The sequence below is a fragment of the Bidens hawaiensis genome, unplaced genomic scaffold (assembly GCF_021521415.1).
Source record: "Bidens hawaiensis isolate Kalapana, Puna unplaced genomic scaffold, B.hawaiensis_p1.1 tig00028238_1, whole genome shotgun sequence".
Lineage (NCBI taxonomy): Eukaryota > Viridiplantae > Streptophyta > Magnoliopsida > Asterales > Asteraceae > Bidens > Bidens hawaiensis.
In genome coordinates, this window is record NW_027494593.1 from 218,072 (window position 1) to 239,950 (window position 21,879).

At 33.0% G+C, this 21,879-nt stretch overlaps 2 protein-coding genes and 1 pseudogene across 3 annotated transcripts; 1 reads left to right on the forward strand and 2 right to left on the reverse strand.

Moving 5' to 3' along the window:
- Positions 1–983: 983 nt before the first annotated feature.
- On the forward strand, positions 984–8,639 carry LOC143576539 (uncharacterized). 2 transcript variants are annotated; one of them, XM_077060606.1, is made up of 21 exons: positions 984–1,173; positions 2,642–2,740; positions 3,364–3,515; positions 4,131–4,203; positions 4,473–4,595; positions 4,841–4,949; positions 5,123–5,202; positions 5,367–5,448; positions 5,551–5,690; positions 5,780–5,890; positions 5,985–6,101; positions 6,204–6,293; positions 6,393–6,446; positions 6,570–6,644; positions 6,748–6,823; positions 6,952–7,051; positions 7,286–7,355; positions 7,435–7,508; positions 7,587–7,696; positions 7,799–8,065; positions 8,195–8,639. In XM_077060606.1, exons 1-21 carry the CDS (start codon positions 1,048–1,050, stop codon positions 8,479–8,481), a joined length of 2,415 nt encoding a protein of 804 aa, XP_076916721.1. In that variant the 5' UTR covers positions 984–1,047; the 3' UTR covers positions 8,482–8,639. The 2 variants fall into 2 exon arrangements, with proteins under 2 accessions (XP_076916721.1, XP_076916722.1); XM_077060607.1 differs by having other exon boundaries at positions 7,802–8,065.
- A 6,143-nt stretch (positions 8,640–14,782) lies between these two features.
- Positions 14,783–16,153, reverse strand: LOC143576550 (two-component response regulator ARR16-like; annotated as a pseudogene).
- Positions 16,154–17,998: 1,845 nt separating this feature from the next.
- LOC143576561 (two-component response regulator ARR17-like) lies at positions 17,999–19,514 on the reverse strand. The gene is made up of 5 exons (XM_077060625.1): positions 19,365–19,514; positions 19,142–19,224; positions 18,410–18,487; positions 18,249–18,319; positions 17,999–18,153 (listed from the first exon to the last, which is right to left on the reverse strand). Exons 1-5 carry the CDS (start codon positions 19,471–19,473, stop codon positions 18,063–18,065), a joined length of 432 nt encoding a protein of 143 aa, XP_076916740.1. The 5' UTR covers positions 19,474–19,514; the 3' UTR covers positions 17,999–18,062.
- Between the last annotated feature and the right edge of the window lie 2,365 nt (positions 19,515–21,879).

Below are 21,879 nucleotides of genomic sequence, written 5' to 3' on the forward strand. Positions count from 1 at the left end.
ATTGTCACGTAGACACGAACCCAAACGCGTCATGTCATGTCATGTCACATCACTGTCATGTAGGCACAAGAGCTCTAATGTAACTTGTACTAACTTTTCAGTTACGTCATTGTCACGTAGACACGAACCCAAACACATCATATGTCAATTGTCATGTCACATCACTATCACGTAGGCACAAGAGCTCTAATCTAACATATAACTAACTTTTCAATTACGTAATTGTCACGTAGACACCAACCCAAACGCGTCATGTCATGTCACATTATTGTCACATGGGCACAAGAGCTCTAATCTAACCTGTACCTAATTTTTCACTTACGTCATTGTCATGTAGACACGAAGCCAAACACATCATGTCATGTCACATAACTGTCACATAGGCACAAGAGCTCTAATCTAACATGTAACTAAGTTTTCAGTTACGTCATTGTCACGTAGACACGAACCCAAACGCGTCATGCCATGTCACATAACTGTCACGTAGGCACAAGAGCTCTAATCTTACATGTAACTAACTTTTCATTTACGTCATTGTCACGTAAACACAAACCCAAACGCGTAATGTCATGTCACATCACTGTCACGTAGGCACAAGAACTCTACTCTAACCTATTACTAACTTTTTAGTTACGTCATTGTCATGTAGACACAAACTCAAACGCGTCATGCCATGCTATATCACTGTCACGTAGGCACAAGAGCTCTAATCTAACCTGTAACTAACTTTTCAATTACGTCATTGTCACGTAGACACGAACCCAAACGCGTCATGTCATGTCATATCAGTGTCACGTAGGCACAAGAGCTCTAATCTAACCCGTAACTAACTTTTTTCATTGTTACGTTAGACACGAACCCAAACGCGCAATAGTTTAACCGAAAACCAAGTTATTAACCGAATAATAATAATAATAATAATAATAATAATAATACTACGATTTCCATTCCATTTCGTCTCCACTTGCTCGTGTCTACTCTGTAACGAATCAATCAATTCACTCTTACAGCTTCAGATCGATTGATCTTCGAATCGAATCAGTCTAAATGTTCAAATTCCTGAAGGATGTGGTGTCTGGATCTGGTGCCGGAGTGAAGGATTTGCCGTACACCATTGGCGAACCGTATTCATCTGCCTGGGGCTCCTGGACGCACTCTCGCGGCACATCGAAAGTAACATCTCACATCTATTATATTGATCTGTATGCGCGTAATTGTAATTGTGGATGAGTGTATGATATTACGTGTATCGATTGCGTAACGGATTTAATTGTGTTGCTGAAGTTATTATTGAATTAGTTGATTTGTATTGAATCTGTGTAGTGTTTATACTGTTTAGTGTGTAGGCTTGTGGAGTGAGGTGATTAGTTAGGGTTAGGTTTTTGCTTTTATGATTTATGTTAGTGTAGTTGATTTTAGAGTTAGTTGTTGGATTAGATTGAAATTTAGTGATAAAAGAAATATGTGTTTGCTGATTAGAAATTTTTTGCATATAACTGTTTTGTAGTAGCTCCAAGAGATGAATCATGATTCATGATAAGATATTAAGATTATATTGCTTATTAGTGTTTACTGTTTAGTCTGTAGGTTTGTGGAGTGAGGTGATTAGTTAGGATTAGGTTTTTGCTTTTGTGATTTATGTCAGTGTAGCTGATTTTAGAGTTAGTTAGTTGCTGGATTAGATTGAAATTTAGTGATAGGAAATATGTGATTACTGATTATAAAGGTTTTTTTTGCATATTTATGTAGCTCAAAGAGATCTTAAGACAGTAGGAACAAGGAATCATGATAATGATAGGATATTAAGATTATATAATTTATATTAATTGTTATGCAATTGGATCTCTTCTCAAGCATAGATATGGGGCAGAAGTTTTATAGGATTAGCATATATTATGGACTTGATTAGAATTTTCTGAACATATATGTAACTTCACTTTAAATCTAACCAACGCGCTATGGGCTATGTTGGTTGAGGAGCATATGAAAATGTCATGGCTAAGCGCGCTCAGGTAGGAGTAGTACTAGGATGGTTGATCTCCTGGGAAGTCTCCACTGGGGCAACCAATAACAAATTCGTGAGTTTCTGGATGGGCAGCCTATTGGGGCCCGGGGCAAAGCGGACAATATTGGTGGTATGAGGGACGATGTTGCATTATAAATGTGAGATTTGAAAGTTTCTTAGGGCTTTGGTGGTAGTATATATTAAAGTATTATAATGTTGTTTAGGACATGGTGTGTAGGTTTATGGAGTAAAATTAAGCATTGAGTTTATGTTAGTAACGTGTTTAAGGTTAAAATAGAAGAAAGCTAGCATTCTAATGTTGTTTAAGACAATAATCTGCTTTTATTTTTTTAAGATAGTTCTGTCACGTCTCATTAATTACTTGGCTTTACTAAATACCAACTGAAAAGAACATTCTACTCATTCGGCCATTCTACTTAAATGATAAGTTCACAATCACTGAAGGAGTAAACGGTAAACACTACATTTAATTTCACCAAACTACAAATGCTCGATTGAACTTGTCTGACATATATATTGATTAACAATTGCACACTGATATGAATGAGATTAACTGATATGGATCATAACATAAGCATGTATTCTAATGTTATTGTTTGGTGTTTGTTTCTCCAGGATGATGGATCACCGGTATCAATATTTTCTATTACAGGAAGCAGTGCCAATGATGGGCATTTAGCTGCTGCACGTAATGGTGTCAAACGGCTTCGAACAGTAAGTTACCTGTCACAAGTTAATTTTTATGAAATTTGTGTTGGCTCGTAGTTGGGCGTGAACCTTTTTTTGGAGTCATATCATAGAGTTTCATTGTTAACTCTTATCAGTAATGCTATCATAATTTTGAGGGTCATTGAAGATAATGCTAATTAATCATTTATTTTTCGTGAGAATTTTTGATATTTTGGTAATTTGACACCATGGTGCAATCATATAGATTTTTTTCATGTTCATTTGTACTCGAGATCTATTTTTGAGGTTCACTGGGTTATCTGATGAGTTACATATTTTAGCTCCAGCATAAAAGTCCAATATCAAGTTCCTTATATCTTATTAATTATCATTATGGAGGTGTATATATGAATTTTAATCATTTCAACTGCATCAATGCTTTTTTTCACGTATCATTATTTTAATTTGCTTTTAATCTGAGTTGTTTGGTTTGTATGTTTGGGTCAAATTATAAAATTTTGCAATTCATAGCCGAGCTTTTTTTTTTTTTTTTTTTACTGAAAAGCTATTGTTGAAAACGGTGGGTGGGGGGCTGAATACTTTCGTTGCAACTCTTGTAATTGTTTTCTCTTTGCCTAAGTAAACCTGTAAACTTTTTTATGTTTCAGGTCAGACACCCAAATATATTGTCATTTCTTCATAGTACGGAGACCGAGATATCTGATGGGTCATCCATAAAGGTTGTTATTTATATCGTGACTGAACCTGTTATGCCACTGGCGGAAAAGATTAAGGAACTAGGATTAAAAGGCACACAAAGGTACACAGTCTTATTTTTCAGCTGGATTCTTGGTTTTTGTATCTTTACTCTTGTTCTTAAGTCCTAGGATTGGTTCACCTCATTTTAATTTTTGATAGTTTGGATATATTTCATCTTTTTTAATTTTTTCTCTTATTCTAAATCTTTTATTTGTAAGGTGCGGTGTGGATTATTATGTGATCGTGTTGTTAACGCTCTTGTATTATTTCATTTTGCTTAATATAGACATATAACAGCTTTATAGTTATATAGCCTTAAGGGGAGGATCGGAACATTAACATTTGAGGTCTACCATGAATATAGTAATTAAGCCTTCAATTCCATCTGATATGCATTGTTGCAGATGCTCACATGTTGTCTCTTTCGTTCATATTCATCCATGACTCTATGTTCTGTCATCTTTTGACTGTGGTTCGGTTTAATCTACTTCAAATATAGTCAGTTACTGAACTTGCTCACATGAAATCTAACCACTCAGTTGTGCTATCCAAAGCACATATTTGTCATAAGCTAGACTGCTATTACATCTTCTTAGTCATCTTTATGCCTTTTTGTGGCCTCCGCTATTGTTGTGCATTCAGCTGCCTCTAATTTTACTGTTTTTTTTTACAACAGGAATGAATATTATGCTTGGGGCCTGTATCGCATAGCAAAGGCTGTGAGCTTTCTTAATAATGATTGCAAACTTGTAAGTATGGTTATTCTTAATGATATATTAAGCAGATTGCCAGATTGATGCTTCATGATGTCAGCTTAATTGGATATGCATAGTTTCTTTATTCATTATTAAGATGGCATGTCTTTGTTTGTTTGAGCATACTTAGAAGTCCCTGCATTTTAAAATTGATCAAGATATGGACATAATCTATGTTGTTTGGAACTTTATGGTTTCTCGCAAAAACATTGTTTAAGATGCCTGAAGAACTTACACCTCTCTTGTTTCCTGTTTCCATCTAGGTGCATGGTAACGTTTGTTTGGAAAGTGTGGTGGTTACTCCAACTTTAGACTGGAAATTGCATGCTTTTGACGCTCTTTCAGAGTTTGATGGGAACAATGAAGTCTCTACAGGACCTATGTTGGTATGCCTTGACTCACATATATTCATCTTCTACGTACGCATTGCTTTGTGTGATGGAATCCTTGTTTTAAAATACAACATAACACTAAAATACCTTTTAGAAGCATCCTGCTTAAAGTGGAAGTGGGCTCTTCTTTTTATTTAGATGAGCTTTTCGGCTCCTTTTTTTTTAAATGGGCAAATAGAGCATAGCAAATGCATACTTTATATTCTGATTTCTGAACCATATTTCATTTGTGAATCCAGCAATATGAATGGATTGTTAGCTCACAATACAAACCAATGGAGTTGGCAAAATCAGACTGGGCAACAATCAGGAAATCTCCACCGTGGGCAATTGATTCTTGGGGTTTAGGTATGCTTTTAGTGCCTCATTTCTTTTTAAAGATGACTTTCTTTTCATGAACTTATTGCCACCTCTTGTTGGATCGATTTGTTATATGTGAGATATAAACTTTAGGGAGTATATTATTGGAAACTGAATAATATGCGCATATAATTTACTATTGATGTGGGGTTTGTTGCCAGGCTGTCTCATATATGAGATTTTTGCGGGTTTGAAACTGAGCAAGACTGAGGAGCTGAGGAATACAGGTTCAATACCAAAGGTCAGTATGCCATCATCGTTGATGAGAGTATCTTTTAGATGCTCTCTTCTTCCTGTGAATGTGTGACACTATGAGTCTGTGTTTGCTTACACCTTGTCTGTTTTAAGATTTTGGCAATTTTAATATTCATTTTCATCTTGGGTTCTCTATTTCCTGTCTCACAGTCTCTACTTCCAGATTATCAGCGACTCTTGAGTTCTATGCCTTCTCGCAGGTTGAATTCATCAAAGCTTGCTGAGAACTGTGGTTAGTTCTATTGCTCATCTTGAACTTTATTGTAAATGAAAAGTTTTTATTCAAACTACAGATTGTAAATATAATACTTAAATTTCAAACTTGTTATGGCAGAGTATTTTCAGAACAAGTTGGTGGATACGATTCATTTTATGGAAATACTTAATTTAAAGGACAGTGTCGAGAAGGATACATTCTTCCGCAAGCTTCCAACTCTAGCAGAGCAGCTACCTCGTGAGATTGTTCTTAAGAAGGTATTTTTATAATAATTAATGCTATATATGCTTTACTACAACGCTGCAATGCCATCTCTCAATATGCTGTTTATCTTTTGGGTTGGCAGTTACTTCCTTTGCTAGCCTCTGCCTTAGAATTTGGCTCAGCTGCCGCGCCTGCTTTGACTGCATTTTTAAAAATGGGTGCTTGGCTTTCATCAGAGGACTTCAATAAAAAGGTTGTCTTCTGTTACACTTGGTGTTTGATGTTGTGACATGCTTCTGTGATTGTTTTCATATATTGATTATCTTGAATTTTGGTTGTTAATGTAGGTCCTACCAACAATTGTGAAACTTTTTGCTTCCAATGATCGAGCTATACGAGTTGGTCTCCTGCAGCATATTGATCAATATGGGGAGTCTTTTTCAGCTCAAGTTGTTGATGAGCAAGTAAGAATTATTTATTCTAGCTGTACATATTCACTGGCAAAAAGATGAATGATCTCACCCTGTTTTCGTTATTTAAATTTAACTGTTAATGCTTGTGATTAGGTCTATCCACATGTCGCTACCGGTTTTTCAGATACATCTGCTTTTCTGCGTGAGTTGACTCTAAAATCCATGCTTGTTCTTGCTCCAAAGGTATTTTACTCTCTCTCTCTCTCTCTCTATGTATATGAATATCTGAGCTTGTTTTGTTAAGTGTCTTACTAAATGTATGTGTTTACTATTGACTTGCAGTTGTCTCAGCGTACTTTGTCTGGCTCACTTTTAAAATATCTTTCAAAGCTCCAGGTAGCACTCTTATTTTGCTGATATTTTGCTCATCTTAATAATAGCATTTCTGTTATAAATTATGTCCATTTATTCAGCATGTAACTTTCCTCTGTTTTTTTATGTTTCTTTTAATGACTGAAGGTGGATGAAGAACCAGCAATCAGAACAAATACGACAATCTTACTTGGGAATATTGCCAGCCACCTTAATGAAGGGGTTAGTAAACCTGTTTGCATTTTTTTCCATCTTTTTTTAGTTACACTTGATAAGTAATATAAGTATATAACTGGAAATGAATGCATTTTATGGTTCATTGCAGACACGAAAGAGAGTTCTGATTAATGCGTTCACGGTTCGTGCTTTGCGTGATACATTTCCTTCAGCACGAGGAGCAGGTGAAATCATTAACTTCTATTTTCTGATTCTTTTGCTGAAACAGTTGACAGTTTAATTTTTAGAAACTTTTTTATGCTCTCATCTTTTTCTTAATGGCCATAAATGAACATAAGTTCTGTTGTGGCAGGTATAATGGCTCTTTGTGCAACCAGTTCTTATTATGATGCCCAAGAGATCGCAGCTCGCATACTGCCAAACGTTGTTGTGCTTACTATTGATCCCGACAGGTTATTATTCTTACTTCAGTATGTGAATTTATTCATCTGCATGAGTGCATGTGCAATATCTTATGAACATATATCTTATATTATGATGGTTCTAGTTTTGGGCTTTTGTTATCAAAATGTGTAGCTATAATTCTTTTATCATGGATATTTTCAGAAAGCAAAAAACGGAAAAACATTTATTTTAGTGTAACATCTGTTGGAAATGACTAATTTTGTTTTGCCTCTGTACTGCAGTGACGTTAGATCAAAGGCCTTTCAAGCAGTTGAACAGTTTTTGCAGATAGTTAAGCAGTACCATGAAAAGGTTTGTATATGTTTCAACAATCTCTTATAAGTTCCTCATGTTTTAAAGTACTTAAACCGACGTGTCGAATACGTTGTAGACATACGCAGGGGATGGCACCGAGGCTACAGCTTCAGGAAGTACATCACTTCCAGGAAATTCCAGTATACTTGGGTACGCCGTACGCCTATTTTTACATAGATCAAGAATATTTGTTTAATTTCTAAAAACTTTAAATATCACCTTACGCAGATGGGCTATGAGCTCTTTGACAATGAAAGGCAAACCTTCTGAACAAGCTGCACACGCACCCCCGAAATCAACCTCACCTCTCGTTTCTGCTGCCTCCGATGCCAGCTCTGGTAACAGACTAACATCTCGTGACATCACTTTATGCATTTATTTTTTATCTTGTATTTTCTCATATAACCGATTACTGGTTTCTTTCATTATGATGATAATAGTAGTATCGGATATCCAAACTACAACACTAGTCAGTAGGGCAAGTTCAGGTATTGATACTGTTTATCAAGACATGGATGATCAACCCGCACCCGCTTCACCTACCTCAACTGACGGTTGGGGTGAACTCGAGAATGGTATTCAAGATCACGAAAGTGAAAAGGACGGGTGGGATGATATGTTGCCACTAGAAGACGAAAAGCCCGCACCCGCTCTTGCCAACATTCAAGCTGCTCAAAAACGGCCCGTCATACAGTCAAAACCACCAGGTAATGCTAATAATAATATCAAAACCATAATTCTCCTTTGTAAGTATACAAACAAAAACCACAATTATCTATTATTATTATTTTATTTATTTATTTTTTGTTGTTATTATTATTATTATTTTGCAACAGCTTCAATTCCGCGGCCAAGGCCTTCATCAAATGTCGGGAAAGATGCAGATGATGATTTATGGGGTTCAATTGCAGCACCGCCTCCAAAAGTGGATGCAAAGCCTCTAAATGGGAACGCGAGTGCAACTACTATTGATGATGATGATCCATGGGCTGCTATTGCAGCACCTGCACCAACCACTAAGGCTAAGCCTTTATCAGCTGGTCGAGGCCGGGGATCTAAACCTACTGGTCTGAAATTGGGAGCTCAGAGGATAAACCGGGCGTCTTCGACTCAGAAGTTTTGAGACAGGAAAGTGATACTTTTATCTATAGTTGAAATTTATTTGAACATTTAGGTTGCATAGTTGTATATTTGTGGAAAATAATGTGTGTATCCTTGCATTTTTTTCTCATCCAACTTCACTATTTGAAAATCGGAATTATTTTATGCGAGTGATTAAAAGATGTTTGCCGTGAAACGAACAAATATAAGTTGAATGGGTTAAAACCAAACACCACATTCTCAATGTGTTAACACGTCAGAGACGACGCGATTAACACAAGTATTCAACATGAATACAAGTTAGATCTCATGCTTGTAACACAGTTGTATGTTTCATGTATCAAGAACCAATGATGGAGACTCGGCTACTGATTTAGTTATGTAAGCGGGCTGGCTACACCTACAACTGAAATGGAATCCGAGCGTTTCGTGGTTCAAAAATGCAAAATCTCGTCTCAATCATGCAAAATCTCGTCTCAATCATCATTTGTCATGACTCTTCGACGAAAGTTTTTTTTTTCTTTTTAATTTTGGGTGGTGTGACTTTGATGCTAATTTTATTGTACACCATAATAATACTAGATTCTTTAGACCGCCTGTTGTGAGCGTTAAACCCACCATCGTCAAAGCCAAATCAAATCAGCCTTTAACGTCCTTGGAACACTAAAACGTGTGGAGTAAAGAAGGGTCAAAACATAGAGGCGCCACCCCCTTACGTTGTGTTCCCGAGTCTCAGTTAATCACCTGTTTTTTTTAGTTAAACCATAACGTGATATTACAAGTCTTTTTTTATAGTCAAACCACTGATATTCAAGTTGTATATCATAAGTTTCAGTTATAATAGAATTCAAAGTAGTGTTTTAAGCCTTTCAACTTTCAAAAATACAAGTTGATAGAAGATATTGTAGAGCTTAATCCATCAGTGAACTATAAAAGTCCATATAAATTTGTAGAGTTAATTTATTATACAATAATTCTTAACGTATAAAATTGTGCGTGAATCACGCTCAAACCGTGCTGTGGCATTAACGTAAATAACTTAAAATCTCTTCGCTATCTAATTCATTGATTCAACTAATTAATCGAGCATAATACAAATTGCATATCAAAATCAACCGTAATTCAAACCTGCAAATTGGCTAAATACGATTGATTTGTGCCAATTAAAATTACAATCGACAAAAATTAGGAGTGTAACAAATCAATTGAACATTCAGATCCTTATTATCCAATTTCAATTGAACAGATGCCATATAAATTACACATCGATGTGTGTAATCGATCTTCTATTTCTAGTTACAACAGAGCTTTTTATGTCCTTTATGCTCAATTAGCTAATTGAATTACTTAGAAACAAATTATTTAATTCATATCCATCCCATTAACCGATTGGTGTTTAATTTCATACATACATATTGAAATCACACTCATTGGTGTTATTCAATGGAATCAAATAATTCAATGAATTACGCTCAAATAATTGAGCGTGAAAGGAATTCAATTACGCTCAAATGTCTGCAGGCTTTTAAATTTGTCATAACTCACTTATTGAATTTGATTCACATATTCATATTAATTATTTGTGTAGCCTCGATCACACAGTTAGTGATTTTTTTTTCAACAATGAATTACACTTGGTTCAACTCAAATATTAATTTACTGATAAAGTTGTGTTCAAAACACTTAAATAAAACGCTCAAATAAAATAAACACTCAAATAAAACGCTCACTCTAATTGGGGTTCAGAGTCCTACGCTCAAATTTTCGTTCAGTTTGCAGATGATCTGATATATCTTTCCGAATCAAATGTAGTGCTTGTTATCTCCAATTGATCAATTAATCAAATTCGCAAGCTTCAACTACTCCAATTAATCAGTTAGATTTACTAATTTCAGATTCAACATATTTTGGTAGGTAATTCGGAGTCGAGGTTTGATTTAACACGTTCTAAATCAAACTGATTCACGCATATGCTTAATTAGGATGAAAACGAAATTGAATGCATTTACAATTATGCCATCGTGTGTTTTTGAAATCGTAAACGTATGTTGTCATAAAGATTATTGTATTTTGTCTTTTATCTAAATTTGTAATATATATAAATAAAAAAAGAATTACCAAAAGACACCACTTTTTATATTATATTATAAAAGTCAAACAGATAAAAGAGTAGGTACAAAAGTCATGAGCTAAGGTTTCTACATGACCAACACGTATGACTATTGAGTAACATTAACTTAATGAGGACGCATCTCAACGGCTGATATCAGTGCCACGTATGTATCTAGATCACATTCCAGACGGTCATGCTGATCATCCTAACATTTGCTTCCCATTTTAAGTTTTATTTTTCTTCATCTCCACACTCCATTAGATTCATGCAAAGCAAAACTACCGGTAAGTACTTTCATCACCCTCATCATTTCTTTTTGCAATTAGGTGTTAATGATTTCGGTTATTAGTTTGGTTTATTGGATTTTAATAATTTCTGTGTTGAATGGTATTGACCGATAATAATCACTATTTATTTTATCATCACTGGCGGTCCCAAATTTTAAAAAGTTGACACCAATGGTCCCTTGTTAAAAACGACTACTTTTTTTTCGAATTTCAAATTAATGTTTTAGTCTTTTTGATCGAAAGGAGGATACGAGTCGATTCATGTAAAACTTAGCTCGAAACTTTGATTCAAACTACTTGATTTTTGTTAATTGTAACTTCAAATACCCGAATTGAAGAATTGTTCGTCGTTTTGAACCACAGTTTTGAACTAAGTTTTACATAGTCCCTTCGTATTTTCCTTCCGATCAAAATATATATATAACGACGTTAAGTCATTTTTAACGAGGGACTAGGGACCAACTTTTTTAAATTTGGGACCGTCAACGGCGATAAAATAAATAGGGATTATTATTATCAGTCGATACCATTCAACAGGATTATTAAAATTCAATAAAACTATTAGTTTTAACTAAATTTATGTTAATTTGAGCTAGTATTTTATTTTAGGGAAAATCTCATAGTAACCAACTTTCAAAAGTGTTCCAATTAGGTCACTGATGCATATTTTCCCCAAATCGGGTCACTAAATCTTCAAATCAAGTCTCACCGATTTTTGTGTACGTCAAGAAAGAAATGGATGATAAGATGTGGGTGTCAGAATTTGCAATACATGTAGTTAAATTTAAAAATTTTTAAAAAACGTTAATTATATTAAAATTTAAAAATAAAAAATAAAATTCACGTCGCCACTCAACGTCAACTTCAAAAAAAAGATAAAAAGATTTCCTATGTGAAACAGAAAATAAATTGGCTAAAAAACTATGTTAAAACTTTTAATTTAATCAAACACGAAAGTTGAGTGACCTAATTGGAACATTTTTTAAAGTTAAGTGACCTAATTGGAACACTTTTAAAAGTTGGTTACTATTCTATGAAGTTGCCCTTTTATTTTATTCTAGTTTTGATTTGATCAATTTGATGCTAGGTATTAAGTCTAGCAATTTTGACTAGTCATTTAAATACTGTGTTGTGTTAATATTAGTAGTTTTCAAAATTTCTGGGTTGTTGTGGGTTGCTATTTCTCATATATGACAGTCGGTTAATTGAGACCATGATGTCCCATATCAATCCATTTTAATGAAACTGGTTAGAATAGGTTGGTGTTATTTTTCAAATGCCATGTCTCATATCGGCGCGTTAGAAAAATAACACCAACCTAAAACTGTTATGCACATACCGGCACCCGGTAAGCACGTAACTAACCGGTGTCGGTACGTGTGTAACCCGAATTATCGTAACCAGTGCCAGTAAGCGTGTACCTTCGTTCTGGTACGCGATTAAACGATACTAGTTACTTTTTTGCGGAATTTTGGGTTAATTGTGTACCGGGGCCATCTTTGAGAGTCGTAAAAATTTTTTTGGGAGAAGAAAAAAATTGGGCCTTAATGTGTTTAAACTTAAAAAAATAAAATACATTTTTCTTCAATAAAATATATATATATAATTTTTTAAAATTTAGACATTCACCCCTATCGGGGTGTCGGACCGGGTCGGTCGACCACCTGGCCCTGCTCATGGCCGGCCTTGTGGGCATGCATTTCCCAGCCCCGGTACGAAAATAACTCTTTTTGAGTTGACCCATTCGGACTAAACGATCCCGGGTTTGACCCAAACCCGTTCTGACCTGTGACCCGAACCTATAGTCGACTCGTTTGCCAGTCGTACGTTATTCTCAATTAACGAATAGAGAGTAAAATCTGCTCTTCACTTATTACTTATTGTAATTCATTTTCAGTCTTGAGGTTTAACTAACTAAAGAGGAATTGAAGATGTACAACCACGGCCGTCCGCCTCCACCACCACCTCCGGGTTATTATCCCCATCATCATGAAGGTCCACATGATAATATATGTATGTTTTGTTGCTGGCCTTGCATGACGGTGACGTCCATATTGGGCGGTTGCATTTCGTGTTTTTGTTATCCCGTTCTTCGTTGTTTCGGTTTGGATCGTCATTATCCTCCTCCCCCGCCACATTATCGCCGTTACTGATAGCCATCGACCGAACCAAAGATGTTCATTGTTTATGTGTTAGCAGAAGTTAAGGATGTTTTGTTTGATTTACTTAAGGTGTTGTGTTGATAATTGTGGAAATAATTAAGACTTTTGAATCTTAATGGTTATGCTATGAAATAGTGGAGCAAACATATATGTGACAATCATGAAGATTTGGGTGACCAAATGAGATCAAATAGGGTTAAGTTTTTGTTTCAATTTTTACAGATTTACATAGCTAGTTATAGAATTAGAAGATATGGTAAATATTCATATATTAGATGTTATGACTTGTAACAAATTTAACAATAATTAAATGAGTCGTGTGAAACGTGACATGTTAATTTGTTATGGTGTTGTGGAGGTGTGAAATGCGACATGTTAATTTGTTATGGTGTTGTGGAGGTGTGAAATGTGATGTTAAATCACGTATGTGATATGTAATGTAGATGGCGGGTCATGTGGATAACGGGGTCACGTCAAGTTACATATGTTATAACGTATTTTGTTAATTGATACTCGACTATACTTGTTTGAAAGGTGTGTTCACTGTGTTCACTTTTAGTGATCTGTTAATTATCGACACGTCAAAACCTTTCAGTCTAGGTTATGGTTCTTGTAGCTTCGGTTGTAGCTTAAGTTATGCATCAAGTTTTAGCCCTTCTTTTTCGATCATTTTCCTGCTATCCAACTTTATTAAAAGTATTGTAGCTTAAGTTATGCATGTTTTAAGTTTTAGCCCTTCTTTTTCGATCATTTTCCTGCTATCCAACTTTATTGAAAGTATTAACAACTTTTGGATACACTCGATAGTCGATCCCAATCATGTTTAGCACAAGTCAAGGGTTGTTTACAAGCTTTGGGATGTTGCCATCTTTTTAAATTGTGGCATGGATGCATGTCCACATTTTAGGCGGAGCAGATGTATGCAATCGAACATCTCAAATTTAATGGCTATGTTTTCAATCAGATGATATCGTACGAACCGTCCAAAATAACTATGAATATATTTAATTAATGCTTATAAACAGAATCCGCTCCCCAATGACTAAGCTAATTGCTTGATTTATTAGAATTAATAGAAAAATATGTGAGAATCGTGAAGATTTTAGCAGAAAAATGAGTGTGGTAGTTGTTTAAACTTCAAGGATAATGTCCAGATCTGGGTCTAAAATTGTTTAAACTTTAAACATCTATTTATTCGAGTTGTATGCACATAATCATATCATATTCCAAATAAAAATAGAATTTTATAAAAGTATAGCATTCTGTTTTGTGATTTACATACTAATTATAAATTAAAAGATATGATAAATAAAAAATATATTCAATTAACTTCATCCATGTAATACTATTTGTATTTATCACCACTTAAAAGAGGAGGTGAAATTTGTTTTTAAATATCTATTTATTCGAGTTGTATGCACATAATTATATCATATTGCAAATAAAAATTGAATTTTATAAAAATACAGCATACTATTTTGTGATTTACATACTAATTATAAATTTAAAAGATATGATAAATAATAAACATATTCAGTTAATCTTCATCTATGTAAATACTATTTGTATTTATCAACATTAAAAGAGGAGGCAAAATTTGTTATAAAAATAACTAATAATAATAATAAATAAATAACAATTTAAAATAATAGTCCTACAAAATGGTAAACAAAGATCCAGTTAAAATAAATATAAAAATAAAGCCCAACCAACATAAACCCAAAAGCATTTACTCCCAAATCATCATATCCTTCATAAACTTTAGTATTTTGTTAATTGGCGTCTTAACATCATCATATCTGCTAACTTCAATGGCTTTAAAATGAACCTTTCTGCTCCTTTCTCCAAACATCTAATCATTCATAAACAGATATATTATTATTATTATAACAATGTTATAATGCAATATACAAAGTTATCATATCCTTTATAAACTTCAGCATTTAGTTAATAACATTATACAAAATTATAGCAATAGTGAAAACAAGAAACCTACTCGTTTATTCGATTCGGGATATTTTCCGACGACATTATCACCACGGGAATATCCTTCAACATGGATGATTCCTGTTCACAATTGTCAAATAAATTTGTTTTAAAAAAATATTTTTTTCATATATTTTATAAAAAAATTATTTACAAAAATAAAATATTGCCTTGACTTTCTGAAGAAGCTCATATCCTGTTATTCCTGGCATACAGTACAATTATCATATTCACTTTTGCACCCTGCCACAATTCGAAATTTTCAATTTTAGCCCATCCGGTTTCGAACACCAATTAGTGAAAAAATTGCAAAACAAACAAATAGTAGAGTTGCTTAAAAAGTTCGCGGCTTGCTCAAAATTCGCTTGAAAAAAACTCCTATTTAAATAAGCCGAGCTTGAAAAATAACAGCAGACATATATAAAGAAAATAATAATATTAGGAATATATATTCAAAAATAACAAAAGTAATATATTGTTATAAATAATTCTCTTGTTTATAAATTCCGTATTAAATGTATTTTTAAATTTATACTTTTGTCTTTAATATATCAATAGTTGTCAAAAAAATTAAAAAGAGCTGGCTCGTGGCTTCTAACATGCCAAGCTCGGCTGAGACATATCATATATGTTAAAAATTATATTATTTTATTATCTTTAATACATCAATATTTGCAAAAATATAAAACCAAAAAATTTAGCGAATCAGGCTCAAGCTTCTAACAAGCCAAGCATGGGCTCGATTTTTCAGCTCGATAAAATAAAAGAGCCTAACCCGATCAAGCTTATTCAAGTTCGAGCTCGAGCCCAAGCTCGCTCCGCTCGTAACTTTGCGCTTACCTTGCCATTGAACTGACTCTGATGTTGATTTTCCTTCAATCCTAAATACTCCAAAGCTCTCATTGCATTTTCTGCTAATGTCACTGCAACTAAAAATCAACACCACCATCAACATGCAAATTAATACAATATAATTACAAAAAAAAAAAAAGCACGCATGCACATCATATTACCTCGACACGACAACTTCTTGAGCAACATCTCAACGAGCTTACGGTCGATAATATTATCATCGACCACAAGCACATGAGGCACATCTTCTTCACAATACTCCATTGACATAATAAAAGGCTAACAAAATCAATTAAGACTTAGGGTAAGTTTGGCAAGGAGCTTTTAGGGGCTTCAAGCTTTTAAGAAAAAGCTCATACTCTATTAAAAGCCTTGTTTTGTTGGAAGGAGCTTGAAGCTTTTAGGTAATGAGAAAAAGCTTAAAGCTCCAACTAGTAGTGTTTAGAAAGAGTTACAAGCTTTTAGTATTTTAATTACTTAAATAACCTTTCAAAATAAGTATATTTAATATTATTTTTTTTAGTTATGCCCATTTTGGTCATTTTATACATTTATTAAAAGCTTCAGCTACTCTACCAAACACCTAAATATATCTAAAAACTACACCTTCCAGTACCAGCTACCAGCTTCCAGCCACCAGCTAGTTTTGCCAAACATACTCTTAAACTTTTAAAGCAACGATTTATAATGTGAGCAATATATGAGCACAATAGAATATATGTATATATACAAAGTCACAAATATGTCCTGATATCTTCTTTAGGTTTAACTTGATTCGATCCACAGGCCCACACATAACCAATTCATATTCATATTCATATTATTATTATTATTATTATTATTATTATTATTATTATTATTATTATCTACAGGATTTATTTATATATATATATGTGCGTATCTATTCTAGAGCAAAAGATTTTGTTGGAATTTAATTTCCAAAGAGATTTTAGCTTATCTCAAAATTAAATTGTAAGAATTTATATTTTGGGATCTGTCTTAATTATATTATAAGTTCTAGAATATATATTTTGTAAGAATGGATATACTCATATAATCAATCAAACGTATTGTTATCCAGCTGTATTGAGGTGTCATATGGGTGTAAACAAGATAAGCTGCTTGAGATCAGTTTAATAATAATAATAATACTTGAATCAAGTCGAGTTTAAATGAGAACGCGCTTAAAAACAAGCCCGTTTAGTAAACGAGCCTGGACTTAAAATAAAAAACAAACCATATAAAATAATCATAAAGTTTTGTATTTTGTTAATTGATACTTGACTATACTTAATTGACAGTTGTGCTAACTTTTAGTAGTCTGTCAATTATCGACACGTCAAAACCTTTCAGTCTAGGTTATAGTCCTTGTAGCTTTGGTTGTAGCTTAAGTTATGCATGTTTGAAGTTTTAGCCCTTTTTTTCCGGTCATGTTTTTCCGCTATCCAACTTTATTAAAGGTATTAACAACTCTTGGATACGCTCGATCCCAATCATATTTAGCACAAGTCAAGGGTGGTTTACAAGCTTTGGGATGTTTCCATCTTGTTAAATTGTGGCATGGATGTATGTCCGCATTTTAGGCGGAACAGATGCATGTAATTGAGTATTTCAAATTTAATAGTTATATTTTCAAACCAGCTGATATCGTATGAACTGTCCACAATAATAATGAATATGTAAAGATTATTCAATTAATTATAAACAAAATCCGCTCTCCAATGATTAAGCTAATTCGATTTAAAAAGACAATTTTAGAAAAAATAGAGATATATGTGAGAATCGCGAAGATTTGAGCAGAATAACGAGTGCGATAGTTGTTTAAACTTCAAGAATAATGTCCGGATCTAAGCCTAAAATTGTTTAAACTTTAAACATTTATTTATTCGAGTTGTATGCACACAATCATATCATATTCCAAATAAAAATAGAATTTTATAAAAATATAGCTTATTGTTTTATTGTTTTGTGATTTACATACTAATTATAAATTTAAAAGATATGATAAATAATAAATATATTCAGTTAATCTTCAACACTTAAAAGAGGAGGCAAAATTTGTTATAAAAATAAATAAATAACTATTTAAAATAATAGTCTTACAAAATGCTAAACAAAGATCCAGTCAAAAATATAAAAATAAAACCCAACCAACATAAACCCAAAACTATTTACACCCAAATCATCATATCCTTCTTAAACTTTAGCATTTTGTTAATTGGCATCTCAACATCTTCACATCTGCTAACTTCAATGGCTTCAAAATGAACCTTTCTGCTCCTTTCTCTAAACATCTAATCATTCATAAAAGATACATTATTATTATTATTATTATTATAACATATTACATTATACAAAATTATAAAAATAACGAAAAAAAGAAACCTACTCGTTTATTCGATTAGGTATATTTTCGGAAGACATAATCACCACGGGAACATCCTTCAACATGGATGATTCCTGTTTAGAATTGTCAAATAAATTTGTTTTAAAAAAACATATTTTTCATATATTTTACAAAAAAAATTATTTACATTAATAAAATATTACCTTGATTTTCTGAAGAAGCTCATATCCTGTCATTCCCGGCATGCAGTAATCTGTAATTATCATATTTACTTTTGCACCCTGCCACAATTCAACGTTTTCAATTTTAGCCATCCAGTTTTGAACACCAACTAGTGAAAAAATTACAAAACAAACAAATAGCAGAGTTGCTTAAAAGGTTCGTGGCTTGCTCAAACTTCGCTTGAAAAAAACTCGTATTTAAATAAGCCGAGCTTGGAATATATATACAAAAATAACGATATATTGTTATAAATAATTCTCTTGTTTATAAATGCTGTATTAAATGTATTTTAAAATTTTAAAATTTATACTTTTGTCTTTAATATATCAATAGCTGTCAAAATAATTAAAAAGAGCCGGCTAGTGGCTTCTAACAAGCCAAGCTCGGCTGAGGTTTGCTTGGGTCGTTGGCTTTAAAAAATTTATAAAGGAAAAACAAAAACAATAGACATATTGTTATAAATTCCCTTATTTATAAAATTTGTACCAGATATATCATATATGTTAAAAATTATATTCTTTTCTTATCTTTAATATATCAACATTTGTAAAAAAAATAAAATTAAAAAAATTAACGAGTTAGCCTCAAGCTTCTAACAAGCCAAGCATGGGCTCGATTTTTCATCTCGATAAAATAAACAAGCCAAACCCGATCCAGCTCATTTAAGTTCGAGCTCGAGCCTAAGCTTGCTCTGCTTGTAACTTTGGGCTTACCTTGCCATTAAACTGACTTTGTTGTTGATTTTCCTTCAATCCTAAATACTCCAAAGCTCTTATTGCATTTTCTGCTACTGTCACTACAACCAATTTCAACAACAAAACATTAACACCAACCACATGCATATCTAATAAAACTATACAAGTACTATAATATAATATAACATAATCACATAAAGATTAACAGCCAAAAAAAAAACGCGCATGCACGTTATATTACCTCGACATGACGACGTCTTGAGCAACCTCTCAATGAGCTTACGATCGATGATATTATCATCGACCGCAAGCACATGAGGCACATCTTCTTCATAATACTCCATTGACATAATAAAAGGCTAAACAAAATAAATTGAGACTTGGTACAAATTTTAAACCAATGATTTGTAATATGAATATGAGCATGAGGACAATAGAATATATGTGTGTATATATAGAGGATCAAATACAAAGTCACAAATATTGCGTATCTTCTTTTGGTTTATCTTGGTTCGATGCACTGGCCCACACATATCCAATTCATATGATTCTTTATTATTATTATTATTATTATTATTATTATTATTCTCTCTCTATGGTTTATTTATAACATATATTTGTGCATATCGATTCTAGAGCAAAAGATTTTGTTGGAATCCTTTGGAATTTGTTTAATTTCCAATGAGATTTTAGCTTATCTCAAATTGTAAGAATTTATATTTTGGGATCTCTTAACTATGTCTTAAATTCTAGAACATATATATTTTGAAAGAATGGATATACTCGTATACTCAACCAAACGTATTGTTATCCAGCTATATCAAGGTGTCATACGGGTGTAAACGAAATAAGCTGCTTGAAATCAGTTTTAAAAAAAAACTTGCATCAAGTCGAGTTTAAATGAGATCGAGCTTAAAAATAAACTCGTTTAGTCAATGAGCGTAGACTTTACTTATGGTGCAAGTTTATATAATTTTTATGTTAATATATATTTGTTTAATTATTAATGTTATGTATATAATTAAGCACATAATATAATAAGCTTTATATATTATCTCTAACTCTAACTAGGCAATTATCTCATAACAATATATTAATCATTTAATTTATTCTCTAATCTTAATCTTCTTTTGTCTCTAAACTATTTATTTGATTCACCCAGTCTACTTCTCGGTTATTCATATCTAACCTCGTTTATTTTTTAAATTAAGATTATATCATTCACAACCAATATAGTGATTCTTTAAATAATAATAACTCACATATATACATTTATTCAATACTCTTCACATTTACTCTCATTTATTGATTATGCCTTATTACGTTTTAAGTCAAAGTCAGGTTATACCCGTGAAGACTCCAGGCCTCAAGCATTGATTTGAATTGTACGAATGAATTGATTTAAACACTCAAAAGAACCAAAACACAACATTATTAAAAAACATACAATGTCGGTCATTTGTTTTTATGTACATTATGAAAAAATATTATAATGATCACTAGACTTGTCATAATAAGTATTCACTTAAAATCTTGATGGCTTCTATTGATTTGAAGTAGAGAGAAGTATAGTCATTTAGCATTATATGTATTTATATCTACAAAGCAATTTACTTTGAGAATGACGAGAAATGGTCACTTAAAATATATGAAATGTGATTTATTTAGTTCTTTCAGTTGTTTCGGAAATTGGAACAAGGCCCTGATGGGTTCCAAGGAACAATAGCCCTACGGGTCCAAATTGCATGGAAATAATCATTAGTTATTATTAAAACATCAGTAGTAAGTTGTTACTGGTCATCAGTGGTGACTGAGATGAACTTCAATGTGTTCCATTTGTTGCACGTTTGATAGTTACTTAGGCCATTTTAAATTAATGTCTTGATGAAATAAAGACAAACAAATAAATCTGAACACGCTTAACATATTTTTCTTTGTTAGCATTTTGATTTGATGTGTCATAAATAAAGACAAATCAATCTATTTAAATGTGTTATAAATAAACCACCGACTTGTCGCAGATTAGTCCCCATTTGTCCAAAATCGGTCAAAATTGAGAATTTTATACATAAAATTTGGAATATATAAGTATATTTTAATATTTACATAAAATTCTAATCCGATTAATCCCGACTAATCCCGATTAATCGCTAGTTTCGGCCCACCGCCCGACTAATAGCGATTTTTACAACAATGTAAAAAACCATGATTTTTATGAACACATGCAATACATGTTTTGAGCTACATCGACCACATATGTGGAATAGAGAAGGCTGAAGTGGAAGAGAGACAACTGACATGAAGAGAAACGTAAATGAGACGAGAGAGCAAGATAGTGGTCGACAACAGAACCTGGGGGGGGACCCGCTGATGAGGCTTCAAAAACTGTGACCAATGTGTAAAATATGTCACCAACAAAGGCCTCTTTCTTTGAAAACAAGGACAAAAATATGAAAATCTCATATCTACAGACAATATGACACAAAATCTAAATAATCTAGAATGGACAAAATCTTTCAAATCTTTGAAAAAAATGTGAAAATAATTGTGCACTCATGGGAAACAAAATCTCTTGGATGGTTGGATAGAGATCATATTAAATGATGAGTCTAGTAGTTTCAAAATTGTGATTTTCGTCTCTTTGGTTTCATTTCACTTGCAATTAAACCTGACCTCACTAATCTCGTTAACTCTGGTCGTTAACACCATCAGCGTCTCCTCACGTGAGGGGCAGTTTGTCCTTTTTCTCCCTAAAT

What these genes read in the sequence shown, in the direction of transcription:
- LOC143576539 (XM_077060606.1), top strand. Translation starts at nt 1,048, where the DNA reads ATGTTCAAATTCCTGAAGGATGTGGTGTCTGGATCTGGTGCCGGAGTG. An exon ending in ACTCTCGCGGCACATCGAAA is followed by an intron (nt 1,174 to 2,641) that starts GTAACATCTCAC and finishes TTGTTTCTCCAG; the next exon opens with GATGATGGATCACCGGTATC. An exon ending in GGAAATTCCAGTATACTTGG is followed by an intron (nt 7,509 to 7,586) that starts GTACGCCGTACG and finishes CACCTTACGCAG; the next exon opens with ATGGGCTATGAGCTCTTTGA.
- LOC143576561 (XM_077060625.1), bottom strand. Translation starts at nt 19,473, where the DNA reads ATGTCAATGGAGTATTATGAAGAAGATGTGCCTCATGTGCTTGCGGTC. An exon ending in CAAGACGTCGTCATGTCGAG is followed by an intron (nt 19,225 to 19,364) that starts GTAATATAACGT and finishes AATTGGTTGTAG; the next exon opens with TGACAGTAGCAGAAAATGCA. An exon ending in AGCTTCTTCAGAAAATCAAG is followed by an intron (nt 18,320 to 18,409) that starts GTAATATTTTAT and finishes AATTCTAAACAG; the next exon opens with GAATCATCCATGTTGAAGGA.